The sequence below is a fragment of the Bufo bufo genome, chromosome 4 (genome assembly GCF_905171765.1).
Source record: "Bufo bufo chromosome 4, aBufBuf1.1, whole genome shotgun sequence".
NCBI lineage: Eukaryota > Metazoa > Chordata > Amphibia > Anura > Bufonidae > Bufo > Bufo bufo.
Genome location: NC_053392.1, coordinates 206,649,145 through 206,667,458, shown reverse-complemented (window position 1 = coordinate 206,667,458; position 18,314 = coordinate 206,649,145). Strand labels below are relative to the sequence as shown.

Sequence of the window (18,314 nt, the reverse complement as noted above, 5' to 3'; positions counted from 1 at the left end):
GTTATACTACTCTCCAAAATGTAAATCTTTATAACCTTCTAGGATAGCCATGAACAGTCTTTTCTTGACCAACAGTCACTAGGATAAAGATGGATAAACTATGTTATAGGGGTGACAACCCCTAACCTTATACCCATTTAGGGCACGCAGACCTCACTTCTGAATACGAGCAGAATGGCACTAACAAGAAGTGCAGTTCATCCCCAATAGACCCATCAGAGTATGAAATTATTAATCATCTTCCGCATAAAACCCCTTTCAATGAATAATTTGGGTTTACAATAAACATGTCAAAATATTACTTCTATAATAGCCTGCAAAACTTTGTTCAAGAGTATCTAGGGTACAATCACACAAGAAAACATTTGCAAACACATTGCAGATTTGCTGCAGAAATTAGGAGGAATTCCATGTTTTATTGTATTCATTGCAAAGGATTAAATAAAAATCTATAATATAAATGAACATGCATATTTGAAATTGCAGTCACAAGTGGATTTCTGTGCGGATCTTTTATGCACACTTTTCATCCATTTTTCTGCTACTGTTATTCGGATATTGATTAGCCATCAGGATCGGTTACCAATATTAGATAAGAGAGAAGTCCGCCTCCCAGCACCCCCACCAATCAACTTTATATAGAGGCCGCAGCACATGAGCGCTTACGCCTCCTTCTAGGCCATGTGTTTATTAGTCACAACACTTAGGCACAGCTTGGTCCCATTCAAGTGAGTAGGGCTGAGCTGCAATTCCAAGCACAGCCCCTATTGAACAGGTGGCACTGTGACCGGTAAGCTGTGAGGAGGGGAAAAAAAATATAAAAAATTATTTGGGGGACGCGGTGACGCCTGTAAAACAAGGATCACGAGGCCAGAGTCGGGAGGACAATCCCCCAAAAGTTATTGAAGTGTCACAGCCTGGAGGTTGCTGGACTGAATGGCTGAGGAAAGCCGCATTTGTGTTCCATGTGTGAACAGGACTCTCTAGGTGAGTCGGGGATACACTAGTGTTTAGTTACAGCCTAGCCGGGCAAGGGTTTGTTATTTTGTGTGGATGTCACACGTGATAAGTTGAAGCTGCGACTTCTTAACCTGTGCTTTGCTAAAGTGTCTGAAATAAAGCAAGAGTTTGGACATTATAATCGTGTCTGCGAAGATATCTGCGAGTGGGACCCCCCTGAAAAGAGATAGATAGATATATATATATATATATATATCTAATATTTTTTTTTTGATTGTATCTCTCAAGATAGAAAATTACAAGGTCCTGAAAGGGTTAAAAGGTATCAACCACTGAGGAATATCAGTTCTCCTATATCCTTTATAGCACATGGAGCCCAAAAATGAATCCCATATTCAAGATGCAACCTTGATAGGAGTCTATAAACGGGCAATATTACATTGGAATCACAGGTCTCTTCTGTTCTGTTGTATTGCATGCAATATATATGCAGCCATGATTCCTGCATCCTAGGTGCATTACTTTACATTTATTAACATTCAAATTCATCTACCACGTTCTTGCCCATGCTGCCAGCTTATGTTTAGCCATCACACCCACTATAAGGAAGGTTTACGATACTAAAAGGAAACAGTACAGGATCATTGGACGAATGCCCAACACTCTAAGGAGACTGTAATGTGACCACTGCAGAAAGAAAATCATGTATCTCCTTGGAAAATGCAGTGACAAAGAATGACCTTGTAATTGCTGCCAGATCAATGGCTTGTCCTGGCTGATCTCCACAGTATGTCAAACTGAAGCAGGAATACGTTCTGAATGCCCTATTACTAGACCTTTCCAGCAGGTTAATACAAAACTATGTCTCTATACAAGTTGGATGCACCTCTTAGCAGAGAAGAAAATCACACAACAGAATACAAACCTACTTCATGCCCATGTTTACAGTGTATAAAATACCAATGCCTTTAACTCGCTACTCAGCCCAGGATCCCAGAAGAAAGTGCTGTGAATACCAATTCAGCAGAGTCCAGGATGTTTCAAAGGATTAGATTGCATATATTTTTTTTTTTTTTCAAAGAGCATTTCTACAAAAAATAAATATAATCTCACCTTGATTTGTATTTGTGCCTTCTGATATTTCATTCTTCCATTTAGGTGTCCAGTAGGTGCAAAAGATGCTAAATGTACTTAAAGGGGATCTGCATTTTGTTTAAACTGATAATCTATCCTCTGGATAGATCATCTGCTTCTGATTGGCGGGGGTCCGACACCCGGGACCCCCGCTGATCAGCTGTTTGAGAAGGCAGCAGCGCTCTAGTAGCTAAGCTCCGTTCCCTTGAATAGAACTTAGCCCCGCCCAGGCCAGTTGATACTAGTCATGACTTCACTGGGCCAGCGGTAAACAGTGAGAAGGCCGCGTCACTGCTGGAGCACCGCTGTCTTCTCAAACGGCTGATCGACGGGGGTCCCAGGTGTCAGACCCCTGCCGATCAGAAGCTGATCTATCCAGAGGATAGATCAGTTTAAACAAAGTGCAGAACCCCTTTAAGTGGCAGTAATTGCGGCTAATAAATTGTCCATTTGCAGCAACCTGGAGGGGATGGGGGGGGGGGGCACTAGTGGCTATGATGGTGGTAGTCGTACTTATAGTCCACGGTGACAATCTTCACCCTGGCTCTTCCTGGGCCAAATACGAAATAGTGACTAAACTAGTCAAAGAGGTTACACCCCTATGAGAAGAGCCAAAACCCAAAAGTGTTTCAGAAAAAAACCCAACAAGGTGATCAAGAGAGTATTAGCTAATAAATAATGAGCGTAGGGTGTCCACCCTACATAAGGTGACGCAAGAAAAAAGGCGGAGTCTGAACAATAAAAACGCACTACTAGAGCACACCTATAAAAACAGTTGGTGAAATATAATCACATATAATAGCCATATATAAGTATATTGGAATAGCCAAAGGTAGTAATAAACTCACTTCATGGGGGGATGGCCAGCTGGATAAACTCAAGACACCAGCAAGGACCAACAACCCCCCAGCCAGGAGCGCCTGTAGAGTCTTCAATGCCGATAGTTGCCCAGTATGGAAAAAAGGCTTCACCTCAGTAGTATTGTTGAAGACTTTGGCTTCTTTAATGTAGACAAATAGCTCACAAAACAGCTCAACGCGTTTCGGGGTATGCAAACCCCTTTATCAGGAGCAGGTACAGATAAACATGTGCATATAGTAGTAATAGAGTAATGAGCGAGCACTCATACACTTGGCAACCAAATTGACATGTGCAGAGAATATTTATTATATCCCCATAAAATACAAGTAATAAAATTTATAAGAACAATGTAGCAATAATATACAACATTACAGTCACATATATTGTGGTAGATATGATCAACACTATATTCATATGACTCAATAGTGTCGATAAATTCAATAATATATATCACACCAAGAAACTTCAAGTATATGCTGTTATTTGGGAAAGAGGGGGTATTATCTTCTAGCGCTCTATCCCAATTTGGGAAACTGAATGTCACTGAAAATGTTGTAGGTGTATTCACTGGGAGCGCAATATGTTCATAAAGTGTCCACAGGAATCCTGATAATGTGAAAAGTCTCTTATAGCATATCCTTTTAAGCTCGATATGAGCTTTGGATTGGAGAAAACTTTAAATCGATATTTGGCTTACCTTCTAGCGTCTGCTGTGTCCCTATTGCTTCAATGGAGCTTTAAATATTTGCCGGCTTATTCAGTCGCTCCATACAGCAAGCTGGTTTAAATTTCGCAGGAGTTCCAAAGATCGCAGGAGTTGCCACTCTGTTCCGCAACTTCCTTTGGTGCAGCTTTCGACGATAAGAATAGTTAATCCTTTACTGTAGAGATTTTCTTCTGTATGGCCATACAGTATTATCGGAGGCTTTTCAATGCAGGTACATCACTTGTTTCACCATACGCGTTATGGGCACATTCACTCTCCCTTCCTCAGTGGTCAAGTGTCTGCCTGCTCTGCCTCCATTTTTATCCATTCCTTTGATTGCTTCCCAAATCTCGGACACCTGTTGTTCATGCTACTCCCAGTTTGCAAGGGAATCCTCCCACATAATCAAGGGATAATTCTATACAGCTTTGATTTTTTTTAAAAAAAAAAAAAAAAAATTTTCCCCCCCTCTTGCAGTTTCCATGCGTTTATGCGTTTTTTTGGGGACATATGCGTTTTTTGGCCCAGATGTCCCAATTGGTGTGATATATCATTATGTGAAATATAAACTTGATATCTGATTGCCAACACTTATAAAATGACTTTTTATAATAAAATATTATTAAACAAATTTTCAAGATTAAAATATCAATATAAGAATATAAAACAATAAATAATAAATGTGAGGAATCTTGAAAGTTTCATAGGAATCCTAGAGTTTGATACAATTATTCGGATTTGATAGAGAAAGAAGGGTGGGTATCTCGGAGCCAAGGACACGTCGCAGCGCCGATAGACGGCCTAGCATGCGACGTGCCGTCGGCCACGAGACATCCAACCTACATAAATCCAAAAAAAGTGTGTAGAGGAAGATATTTGCAAACTAAAAGCTAGACCAAGAGCCACAAACAATCTTACCAGAGGAGAGTTTGAGGCATTGAAACTACTACAAAAAAAAACCTCCATCACTATACGCCCCGCGGATAAGGGAGGTGCGGTAGTGGTGATGGACACAATTAATTATAATAGGGAATGTCTCCGACAACTCTCAGATGGGGAGACCTATCAAAAATTGGGGGGAGACCCCCTTGAGAGATTTGAGTTGGAGCTCAGGAGATACAGTATGGACGGATTGGATAATGGTACGATATCACAGCAGACACTTACTCCCGACTGTTCCGACGATCACCTTCACTAGGGCACCCAATCTAGGTATCAAGGTGGCCCCTACCGTAAAACCGTGGAAACAGAATAAGTTGAGTTTTTCAGGAACTTGGCTGAGTTTGAAGGGTTTTTATAAATGTGGAAGGTGTATGGGTTGTAGAATGAATAAAAACCCCGCCTGACGACTAATGTCCCCTCGACTCAGAACAACTATAATTGGGAGATAGAAGATTGTCTTACATGTGACTCCAGTGGAGTTATCTACCTTCTCCAGTGCCCCTGTAACAGACAATATATAGGACGTACCAAGAGGCCATTCAAAAAAAGAGTGGCCGAACATATTGCCAACATCAGGAAGGGGTACGATAAACATTCCCTATCTAAACATTATAAAGAGATGCATAATCAGGATCCATCAAGTCTGGTGTTTACGGCACTGGAGAAGGTGGAGAAACACTGGAGAGGCGGGGATTTTATCAGACAAATGTCTAGGATAGAATCCAGACGCATTTATGAATTTGGATCTCTACAACCGAAAGGCCTTAATTCGGAGTTGGAAATTTTTGGATTTATGTAGGTTGGGTGTATCGTGGCCGACGGCACGTCGCATGCTAGGCCGTCTATCGGCGCTGCGACGTGTCCTTGGCTCCGAGATACCCACCCTTCTTTCTCTATCAAATCCGAATAATTGTATCAAACTCTAGGATTCCTATGAAACTTTCAAGATTCCTCACATTTATTATTTATTGTTTTATATTCTTATATTGATATTTTAATCTTGAAAATTTGTTTAATAATATTTTATTATAAAAAGTCATTTTATAAGTGTTGGCAATCAGATATCAAGTTTATATTTCACATAATGATATATCACACCAATTGGGACATCTGGGCCAAAAAACGCATGTGTCCCCAAAAAAACGCATAAAAAACGCATGGAAACTGCAAGAGGGGGGGAAAAAAATAAAAAAAATAAAATATAAAAATTATTTTTAAAAAAAACCAAGGCTGTATAGAATTATCCCTTGATTATGTGGGAGGATTCCCTTGCAAACTGGGAGTAGCATGAACAACAGGTGTCCGAGATTTGGGAAGCAATCAAAGGAATGGATAAAAATGGAGGCAGAGCAGGCAGACACTTGACCACTACTGAGGAAGGGAGAGTGAATCTACCCGTAACGCGTATGGTGAAACAAGTGATGTACCTGCATTGAAAAGCCTCCGATAATATTGTATGGCCATACAGAAGAAAATCTCTACAGTAAAGGATTAAATATTCTTATCGTCGAAAGCTGCACCAAAGGAAATTGCGGAACAGAGTGGCAACTCCTGCGATCTTTGGAACTCCTGCGAAATTTAAACCAGCTTGCTGTATGGAGCGACTGAATAAGCCGGCAAATATTTAAAGCTCCATTGAAGCAATAGGGACACAGCAGACGCTAGACGGTAAGCCAAACATCGATTTAAAGTTTTCTCCAATCCAAAGCTCATATCGAGCTTAAAAGGATATGCTATAAGAGACTTTTCACATTATCAGGATTCCTGTGGACACTTTATGAACATATTGCGCTCCCAGTGAATACACCTACAACATTTTCAGTGACATTCAGTTTCCCAAATTGGGATAGAGCGCTAGAAGATAATACCCCCTCTTTCCCAAATAACAGCATATACTTGAAGTTTCTTGGTGTGATATATATTATTGAATTTATCGACACTATTGAGTCATATGAATATAGTGTTGATCATATCTACCACAATATATGTGACTGTAATGTTGTATATTATTGCTACATTGTTCTTATAAATTTTATTACTTGTATTTTATGGGGATTTAATAAATATTTTCTGCACATGTCAATTTGGTTGCCAAGTGTATGAGTGCTCGCTCATTACTCTATTACTACATTTGCCTTTAAGAGAGGGTGGGGTGATTCCCTCTATATGAGCTTGCAGCACCATACCTTAACTACTTGCTAGTGAGCCACCACAACCTACCACTATTTTATGTGCATATAGTAACTCTTCCTCTGGACATTCCCTGGCCTTGTGGGGCTCCTTACTGGTGGAGTCACATGGTGGGTGGTTGGCAGGGTGCAAGGCAGGTAGGTAGATAAAAGGGACCAGCAGAAAGATGGAGTCAATCAGGCCCATTAGTTGCAATAAAGTATTTTACTAAATTGATGGAGTAGAAGAACATAACAGCAAAATGCACTGTTCCAAAGTACATTACAGTATATTCTCTTCCCAATAGCTGTGTATGGGCAGCAACAATACTGGTAATAATGCTACCTGACTAAGGTCACTTTGCAGTCTCTCCACAGGCATGTTACTCTGTTCTTGTTAACACAGCACCTAAGGTCTACGTCACACTTCAGTTATTTGGTCATTTATTTCCATCAGTTATTGTGAGCCAAAACCAGGAACAGGTCTAATATATAGAACATGTGCAAATCTTTCCATTATACCTCATCTCTGAGCAGATTCCACTACAGGTTCTGTCTCACAATAACTGTTGGAAATAACTGACCAAATAACCGAATGTGTGAAATAAGTCTTACGGACTTTGTCTTGCATGGCCTCAATGGTTCTGGACCTTCTAAGTTGGCGGATCTCTGCTTCAGCAGTACTCTGATAAAAGGATCTTCTCCAACAGCTATAGCCTCAGAGATTAAAAGGTTCACTGGACTCTACCCTAGTTTGCAGGAGCTTGCACATGTAGGTCTTGTTTGTAGCTCTGCTAAGTCCATCACCCTGGTAACCTAGCCAGGTCTACCAGTGTTCTATTTGGACCATACATTGCTATTTCTTTAAAGCACTGTGTAAACCTAATAAGTGCTTTAACAAGTCCAACATTTAAACCCTTTTAGCAGTAATTAACTCTCTGCAGTAGTCCTCTGGGGTACAGCACATAGATATCACCCAGCTTTTCACAGACAGTGGCAAATCTGCATTGCCATAACTTACATAACAGTATACTATCTGTACATACAGTAATTTTTAGGGGTATTCTCTGACATTTATGGCTTACACACAGTATATGCAGGACCACCTGTGTGCAGATTATTATTGTGGCTGCAGTTAATGTGCTTCTCTACCCATTTAGTTCTTTGAGATTTCTGCACAGGTCACTGAGGGCTTCTGGGATTTGCTTCTCTCAGACATTGTGGGTAGGGGCATTTTATTTTGTAACTATATATCCTTTATTTCTGCAAAGGTGGTCACCTGGGCAGTAGAGTCACCAACATGCCACGCCAGCATATTCCCAGTGCCCATAACATACTGATCTGGCGTCACTTACCTTTTCTATTAACTCCTCCTACTATATCGTGAGGAGTTGGGTGAATTGATTAAAAAAAATAACCACACACATGATTTTGCAATACTTTGTGGTGACCCCATGGTTGAGTGGCAGCCCGTTTTAGCATCCAAGTAGAGGAATCTGCAGCACTCCTGCAGTTTCAATATGCCAAGTGTTGTTTATTCAAGTCAGTGTATCTTAATGCAACATTTAGACCCAATTGAGGTAATATAGTGCTCAGCAGTGATGAGCTGCAGGGGCCATATTAAAATTTACGATATTTCGCGAATATTTGGGCGAACATTCGTCATATATTCGCAAATCTGAGAATTCTTGATCTGGTCATTATTTTCTTGATTGCAAAAATCAGCAAATCGGAAAATTTGCGATACAAATTCGCTATATGAAAAATCGCAATCAACACTACTCCTAAAGTCAAAGATATTGCAGCCTTCTCATCGGCCAACAAGCAAGAAGCAGTGAGGGATCATGGGTACTAATTAAAAAATAAAATATCTAGAATATTCACGATTACGAAGATATAGCACTATATTCTAGATATTTCTGAATTCTCAAAGTGCCAATATTCACGATAAAAATTTGTGATTAGAATATTAGAGATCGACATTATTATGCATTCTGTTTCTGTATGTCTGTTCTATAAAAAAAAAAATTAAAAAAAAATATAGAACTTGTCCTATTATTGTCCGCATTACAGAAACTAATAGTACTGTTCTATTAGGGGTCAGCTGTTCGTGTGCATTCCGTATTCTGCGGAACGGGACGTCATCCATATTTTCTGCGGATCTGTATTTTGCTGTCCGCAAAAACCATACGGTCATGGGCATGAGCCCTAAGGCAAAAGACATGTCCTTTTCAGAGGGTGGCCACATACAATATACAGATATAAGAATCACAAAGGAATACAAAGGAAAGGAAGGACTCATCTGTAGGATAGGGGTCAATGTAAATGCACTTCTTCAGCGCTTAGGATGCTAGGAATGTGCCTGGCAGCCTGGTTTCAAATTGGTTGTCTTAGGCCTCATGCACACGACTGTATTTTTTCACGGTCCGCAAAACGGGGTTCCGTTGGTCTGTGATCCGTGACCGTTTTTTCGTCCGTGGGTCTTCCTTGATTTTTGGAGGATCTACGGACATGAAAAAAAAAAGTTGTTTTGGTGTCCGCCTGGCCGTGCGGAGCCAAACGGTACCGTCCCTATTTACAATGCAAGTCAATGTGGACGGATCCGTTTGACATTGACACAATATGGTGCAATTGCAAACGGATCCGTCCCCCATTGACTTTCAATGTAAAGTCAGGAGTCCCTATTATACCATAGGATCGGAGTTTTCTCCAATCCGATGGTATATTTTAACTTGAAGCGTCCCCATCACCATGGGAACGCCTCTATGTTAGAATATACCATCGGATTTGAGTTACATCGTGAAAACTCATATCCGACAGTATATTCTAACACAGAGGCGTTCCCATGGTGATGGGGACGCTTCAAGTTAGAATATACTACGAACTGTGTACATGACTGCCCCCTGCTGCCTGGCAGCACCCGATACTTAGCAATATTAGAAGCATCATACTTACCTGCTGCGCTGTCTGTGACCGGCCGGGAGCTCCTCCTACTGGTAAGTGACAGGTCTGTGCGGCGCATTGCTTAATGATCTGTCACTTACCAGTAGGAGGAGCTCCCGGCCGGTCACAGACAGCGCAGCAGGTAAGTATGATGCTTCTAATATTGCTAAGTAACCATGGCAACTAGGACTGCAGTAGCGTCATGGTTGCCATGGTTACCGATCGAAGCCCCAGCGATTAAACTGGGACTCCGATCGGAACTCTCCGCTGCCACCAATGATGGGTGGGGGGGGGGGGGGGAAGAGGGGAGGCCGCACACTGGCCACCACTGATAATACAATAGAGGGAGGGTGGGGGGGCTGCACACTGGCTACCAATGATAATTCAATAAAGGGAGGGGGGGGGTCGTGGGGGGCCACACTGGCCACCAATGAAATTAAAACTGGGGAGGGAGGTCTGTCCCCTGCTGCCTGGCAGCCCCTAATCTCTTACAGGGGGCTATGATACGCACAATTAACACCTTCAGGTGCGGCACCTGAGGGGTTAATTGTGCGTATCACAGCCCCCTGTAAGAGATCGGGTGCTGCCAGGCAGAAAGGGCAGTCATGTACACAGTTCGTAGTATATTCTAACTTGAAGCGTCCCCATCACTATGGGAACCCCTCTGTTTTACAATATACTGTCGGATTTGAGTTTTCACAAAGTGAAAACTCAGCTCTGAAAAAGCTTTTATGCAGACGGATCTTCGGATCCGTCTGTATGAAAGCGGCTTACGGACACGGATGCCAATCCTGTGTGCATCCGTGTTTTTTCACGGACCCATTGACTTGAATGGGTCCGTGAACCGTTGTCCGTCAAAAAAATAGGACAGGTCCTATTTTTTTGACGGACAGGATACACGGATCACGGAGGCGGATGATAAACGGTGCATTTTCCGAGTTTTCAACGGACCCATTGAAAGTCAATGGGTCCGCAGAAAATCACGGAAAACGGAACAACGGCCACGGGTGCACACAGCGGTCGTGTGCATGAGGCCTAAGTCTCAGCATTAGGGCTCACGCACACAATCGAAATTGGCCCGGGAAACAAAGTCCGTATGTTGGCCAAATCTTCGTCAGTTCAGGTCAGAGGAGCCTTGATCGTAGTAACTTATGGTACAGTAATGGGGTCATTTATTAAACTGGTGTAAAGTAGAATTGGCTTAGTTGCCCATAGCAACCAGATTCCACCTTTCATTTTTGACAGCTCCTTCGGAAAATTTAAAGTGAAATCTGATTAAGTTGCCCATAGCAGCTAAACTTTACACCAGTTAGTGACCCCTTAAGTTTGTATCTGATTGCACCACGTGAGTACACAGCAATAGCCCCATGATCAGAGAGACTGGCTGTCTTAAATTACTATAACAGTCATTACGAGTCAGAAAGGAGTGGCATATTTTTCATAAAGTTTATTTTCCCAGTACCTTATGCTACTTTCACACCCGCGCTAGGTGCGGATCCGTCTGGTGTCTGCACAGACGTATCCGCACCTATAAATGCAAACAATGGTATCCGTTCAGTACGGATCCGTCTGCATACACCTAGTCAAAAAAAAGTCTAAGTCTAAGTAAACGGATCCGTCCCCTATTGACTTTCAATGTAAAGTCAGGACGGATCCGTTTACAAATGCACCAATATTGTGTCAATGTATTGACTTACATTGTAAGTCAGGACGGATCCGTTTGGCTCCGCACCGCCAGGCGGACACCAAAACGCTGCAAGCAGTGTTTTGGTGTCCGCCTCCAGAGCGGAATGGAGGCGGAACGGAGCCAAACTGATGCATTCGGAATGGATCCGCATCCATTCAGAATGCATTGGGGCTAAACTGATCCGTCTGGGGCGGCTTGTGAGAGCCTTGAAACGGATCTCACAGGCGGACCCAGAAACGGCAGTGTGAAAGTAGCCTTATATTATACCCTGAATATGTCTTCTTATACTTACCCAATTAGAAAGGCCATAACTGTATGACTAGCGTAGGTCTGAGCATGCTCAAATCTTGCCTACGCATCAGTAGAGAAAAGTCTCACATATGTGGTCATCTGTCCGCTTGGAACAAGGTCTGGGACCCAAACTGATCAAGCTCCAGTCAATTCAACCCCACAGATCACAGTTGTAAGTGATACTGCAAGTGGTTAGATCACGTTATCCTCTATCTTGTGTATAGGGGATAACTGGTTGATTAATGGCAGTCCAACCCCACCAAATGACAAAAATGTGGGCCCCATACCTCTCAATGCCCCTGAAATGAAAGGAAGATTAGGTTGAGCATGTGTCATGCCCTTTCCTTTACAGATTACCTGTATAGCGACATTCAAGTCCCTACTCCTCCTGCTCTTGGTAAACCAGAGCAGCTTTAGCCTGTAGGCCTAGGTCTGTCGTTCTGACATTAAATTGATAAACCAGGAAACCCAGTACGAATGGAAGTTAATTATAGGTTATCAGAATAGTAACATCCTATTTTAACGAATAAGTGATATTGAATATCGTGGAAGGCCTTCAACAATCACTTTGTTGACACCAGCTGAAAGGGTTAAATCGCCGCAGACAGTCTTAGGGACTGACTATAGCAGAGCTGGGCGGCCAGTTTTGCTAGAACAAGTGCTGTGTGTGCGCTCCGGTATTTCCACTGCAGTGTGAGAACAAAAGTATGGCAAGCTCAGGTTACATGAAGTCAGACAGGCCCTGAAACACTTTTGGCATCTGGTCCCAGAAGAACAAATATTTAATTATGTTTTAGTATAAAAATACATTACAAAAGTCAATGACAGCAGTGCAAATATCCAAGTTCTACACCCAGTGCTAACATTTGGGAAATACTTTAACAGGGAGCGATAGGGAAATACTGAAGTATCAGAATGCTGCATTTTCACAGACCAGGGAGTACACACGTTTTCTGCTGGTGAAGTTACAGTAGTAAATTGCACCAGCACCGCCTACACTGATCAGCGCAGATCTGTTTTGTCAGCTATAAAATAGGAAGTACAAGGCCCAGCCAGACCGCAACACTGCGGCAAGTAACGTGCCATTGAAGGACTTGAGGGGAGGTCACGCCGAGGATTTTTGACCTGTAGTTTTCCAGGCCACACCAAGAACGCACAGGTCCATCCAGGTACCGCGTAAACACCTTGCAATGCTAAATCGAGCCTGGGTCTGCGCCATTCAAAATTAAAAACCACAGCAGTTTCTGCTGTGGGATACGGAGCAAATTTTATCTGACAAAATCGTTCATGTGAACCGACCCTGAGGGAGCCTTCACACAAGGCGGCTTTGTTGCACAAAATTTCTATAACTGAAAATCAGTTCCATGGGTTTGTTTTGGCAGGAAGCACATTGATTTCCGCAGCACTTTTTCCCCCCCCCCGCCTTTCTAAAAAAAAAAAAAAAAAAAAAAAAAAAAAAAAAAAAAACCACACACAACACACACTGATCTCGGTCGGAAATGGCTCAAACGGATGCCAATTGTGCATCATTGATTTTATTTTTTTCCCCTGTTCGGATCAGAACAGAAAAATAATGGTGATGCGAACTCTCCCTTAGGCCTCATGCACACGACCGTTGTGTGTTTTGCGGAACGGCACAGACAGCCATTAATATAACTGCCTATTCCTGTTTGCAAAAATGCGGACAAGAATAGGACAGGTTATATTTTTTTGCAGGCCACGGAACGGAGCAACGGATGTGGAAAGCACACGGAGTGCTGTCCGCATCTTTTGCGGCCCCATTGAAGTGAATGGGTCCGCATCCGAGCCGCCAAAACTGCGGCTCGGATGCGGACCAAAACAACGGCCGTGTGCATGAGGCCTTAAAGTTTTTTCTTGTGTTTTAATGCTGAGAAAATGTTTTCTTTTCATTGTCACATTCTGACCCCCATAACTTTTTGATAGTTACAGCGACAAGGCTGTATGAGGGCTCATTTATTTGCGGGACGCCTCTGCTGTTTGATATTTAAATCCCCTCCTTCCGTTGTATATGTATGGCTCTGGGACTAAAGGGATTAAGAAAAATAGGGCAGATTTAATCGAAACTGGTGTAAAGTAAAGAAACAGCTCTAATTTTCTACTAAGGCCAAGTTCACACTTCAGTTATAATGAGCCAAAACCAGGTTCGGGGTGAAACACACAGAACAGGTGCAGATCTTTCCATTAGACCTCATCTCTAGGTAGGTTTCATTATTTTGGCTCACAATAGCTGATGGGAATAACTGCTCAAATAACTGAAATGTGAACTCGGTCTAATGCCTCATTTAGGCCTCATGCACACTACCGTAGTTCGGGTCCGCACTGGTTCGGGTGCGGACCCATTCACTTCAATGGGAACGCAAAAGATGCGGACAGCACACTGAGTGCTGTCCACATCCTTTGCTCCGTTCTGTGGTCAGCAACAAAAATATAGGAGGTTCTATTCTTGTCCGTTTTGTTCGGTCAGCGATTTCAAGCCAAAACCAGGTGCGGCTCTAAATTCAGAACAGGTGCAGATCTCTCTCTTAGGGCTCGTGCCCACGAACGTAAGGGCTCTGTGCTGCGGACTGCATAAGGCGGTACCGCAATACACAGGTCACCAGCCGTGTGCATTCCGAATCATGAATGCAGACCCATTCAATTGAATGGGTCCACAAATCCGGAGATGCGGTGCAGAAGCACGGATTGGAACCCCACGGAAGCACTACAGTGTGCTTCCATGGCGTTTCTGGCCATTCCTCCGCACCGCAAAAAAAATAAAATAAAATGTAGCGCATGCACTACTTTTTTTGCGGTGCGGACCGTCGGTGCCCGTACAGTATTAGAATACATCGGCTCCTATTACGTGTGAATGAGGCTTAAGCCAGTTTTCCTTTACACCATTTTTGATAACTCTCCTCCAATAAAAATGACTGATCAACCACCATGTGAATGAAGCCTTACATCGTCAAATCTTGCTCTAGGTGGACTAAACATAAAATGTTACCTTAGACAACTGTCAGCAATAGACGCAATTCGGTATTAGAAAACAAACGCCTGAGCCGAGACATTCAATCTGGCTCGTGGCCATGACCTCCTGTGTTACCTTTGCAAGCATCAACTTTCACAATTAAGGCAGGCAGGCATTTCTAATAGATTTAACCAGTCATGACAATGCAGAACACCAGCGACTATGGCAAGAAAAGTATAATGCGAGTGATAAAAAAAAAAAAGCCTGAAACAATTTCATCAGTCTGATATATAGAAAACATTGCAGCAACCTTAACAACATGATTAAACGGCGGCACGCTGAAGATCCAGCCAGATACAACGTGACATTACTGATGCAAAACACCAGAGTGGTGATCACAGTGTGCACAGGTACAGGGGCCTGTCAAACTGCCAGGAGCAAGACAACTGAACTGTCATTATCCAAGAAAGAGCCAGCATGCCCCAAACATGCCTCCACAGATCAGGTGAAGGCCTCTTGCACACAACCATATGGCTTTTTCAGTATTTTACGGTCTGCAAAAAATGAATCCGCAGAAAAATACGGATAACGTCCGTGTGCATTCCGTTTTTTTGCGGAACAGAACAGCTGGCCCCTAATAGAACAGTACTATCCTTGTCCGTTATGCGGACAATAAAAAGGACATCTTCTCTTTTTGAACGAAACGGAAAAACAGAAAGCATGCGGAGTACATTTAGTTTTTTTTGCGGATCCATTGAAATGAATGGTTCCGTGTACGGTCCTTAAATGGAACAGAAAAAAAACACTGGTTTGTGTGCAAGAGGAATAATACTCACACATTACCTTAACCAAATCAGACAGAAATACCATTACTCCGAACACTTTCTCCATCCCTAGCCCAGCACATTTTCAATTAGCCATGCCTCAGGTATGAAAACACCAACACATGCTGTTGCAAAAGCCAATAAAAATCTCACAGGTTGCAAAGACTAATCTAACACCTGAACTCTCGGAAAAATCACTTAGCAAGCTGCTGAACCTACCTTGCAATGAAATGCCGGCAGAATTTGATTCCTTTTCTTCCATTGTAGTTGTGATGTAAAACTAGAAAAGAAAGTAACACAAGGACGCCGCTATACTTTGAATAGTCCCTACATAGGCTGTGACCTCCCGTACTGTACTGCAGTGCTGCAATAGTATACCTATTTAGCTAGTGAATAATTAGCAACCTGTTTCCTGAGTTACCTGGGCTTGCCTGACCTGTTTCTCTATCAACTGACATCATATCCTTTGATCTACAGTGCCCGGCTCTAAACAGCACGTCTTTGTTTCTCCTGAAAAAATTGGTATGTGGATTTGTTATTTAATATTAGCAGAATTAGACATCAAGTTTTTTTTGTTTTGTACAGGTTTTATATTTAGCTAGGTATCGCTCATACATCTGTCATTCAAATTGAAAGAAACAAAAATAAAATGACACACACCTTAGCGCCCCCTCTCACACGAGTGATACAGATGATGTCTGGGTCTGTTCAGGACAAGGCAAAAAACCTGATTGTTTTGCACACAAGTTCTATCAGTTTTGCCTGCGAATGTACTCACGCTCGCCTCTTTTTAGGCTTTCAATTAGACAGGCATATTTGCTTCACCTGTAATTCTATTTATCAAGCGCTTCATAAATTAGACTAGGTGTAATGGCATGAGTCTGACCTCTAGTGGTGCTTTGTCAGTACAACAGGTTCATATTCGCTAAGGCTGGTCTAATTAGTATGCACATGAAAATATGGCACAAGTGAGCTGAAATTAGGTGTATGTCTCCATGAAAGGGTGACTTTTTAGTCAAAATGTGGCATAACTCACCACTCAAAACAGATGTAGAAAAGTACTCCAGCACTGGAGTGGAGTAGAAAGCGTCTAAATGAAGTACAAGGTAAGGGGCACTTGGGGGCATAAATGGTTTGGAAAATAGGTGCAAAAGTTAAAAAAATTCTGAAATAGTAAAAAATAAAAAATATATAGGTGAACTAGGCTCAAATGCCTCCAAAGCAGGCAATTTTTCAGTAGTAAATATGACTAACCCATAAGACAGTCTAAAATCACATTTTTATGGCTAAAAACAGGTAGAGACACTATATTAAATGTGCCCCAGTGCATGCATTTTTTTTCCTGCACGGATGCAATCAGTTTTGAGGCGTTTTTTATGAATGAAAACTGAAGAATAACAATCTATATCTCGCAGCAACCATCAGTGAAAAAGGCTTTGCATTCGGATGCCTTCCGTTTTTCACACAAGCCCCACTCACATCAATGGAGCCAGGGCTGCATGAAAAATGCACAATATAGAACATGCTATATGTTATTAAAGGGGTTCTGCAGTTTGTTTAAACTGATGATCTATCCTCTGGATAGATCATCAGCATCTGATCGGCGGGTGTCCGACACATGGGACCCCCGCTGATCAGCTGTTTGAGAAGCCAGCGGTGATCCAGCAGCGCCGCGGCCTTCTCACTGTTTACGGCTGGCCCAGTGACATCATGACTAGTATCAATGGCCTGGGCGGGCTAAGCTCTGTTCACTTGAATGATGTGTGAAAAATGACACTGATGTAAACAGCCACATTTGGAGAGATTTATCAAACTGGTGTAAAGAAAGAATGGCTTAGTTTACCAAAGCAACCAATCAGATTCCACCTTTCATTTTCCAAAGGAGCTCTGAAGATTGTGGAATCTGGTTGCTATGGACAACTTAGCCAGTTTTCCTTTACAGCAGTTTTAATATGTCTAGGTTGCTAGGTTGTTTTGTCCCAGGCCCTGAATGTACTGCCTGCCAGATAGATACAACTGTATTGCCATCCTCAGGATGGCAATACAATAGAATTTAATGCACTGGAAGAGCTGAAGGACCTGTGATGACATCACAGTCCATGTGATCAGTGCTGAAGGCAGTGGTTGAGAAGGACATGTGATGATGTCACCATCATGTGACCAGTGCAGGAGAGGATGGCGCTCAGCAGTGAAGAGAAGTCCTGATGAAGAAGCTGTGGTGAGGTGTGTGTCAGAGGTAAGTGAAGGGAGAGATTATCAGTGTAAGAGGCAGAGTAATGCTGGGAGTTGTGGTTATTTAACTGGGACTGTATGTTAAGGCTGAAGGGAGGGACGTTATTTATATGGGACTGTATGTTGGAGTGGGGTGGAGCGATGTTATTTTACATGAGACTGAATGTTAAGGGGGTGATGTTATTTATGTGGGATTGTATGTTTATGAAGGCTGTGGGAGGGGGTGATGTCATTTACATGGGACTGTATGTTGATGGTGGCTGTGGGAGGAAGGGATGTTATTTATATGGGACTATATGTTGAAAGGGTGATGTTTACATGGGATTACATTTTGGTGGTGGACGGGGTGATATTATTTGCATGGGGCTGTATGTTGAAGGAGACTAGGGAGGGGGTGATATTATTTACGTGGGACTGTATATTGGAGAGACTGAAGGGAGGAAAGTGATGTTATTTACATGGGACTGTATTTTGGAGGGAGCTGTAGATAGAGAGGGATGTTATTTATATGGGACTGTAAATTGGAAGGGGCTGGAGAGATGGTGTGATGTTATTTACATAGGACTCTACAGCAGAGGGAGGGAAATAGTGTTATTTA

The 18,314-nt window shown here is 42.4% G+C and overlaps 1 protein-coding gene across 1 annotated transcript in view; it reads right to left on the bottom strand.

Annotated features, from left to right (window-relative positions):
• NAALADL2 (N-acetylated alpha-linked acidic dipeptidase like 2) overlaps positions 1-15,806 on the bottom strand; it is a 1,363,601-nt gene extending 1,347,795 nt beyond the window's left edge. The window contains exon 1 of the mRNA XM_040428250.1: positions 15,704-15,806. Coding sequence (XP_040284184.1) covers positions 15,704-15,746 — 43 coding nt within the window. The 5' untranslated portion in view covers positions 15,747-15,806. The remainder of the gene's footprint in view (positions 1-15,703) is intronic.
• Positions 15,807-18,314: the final 2,508 nt, after the last annotated feature.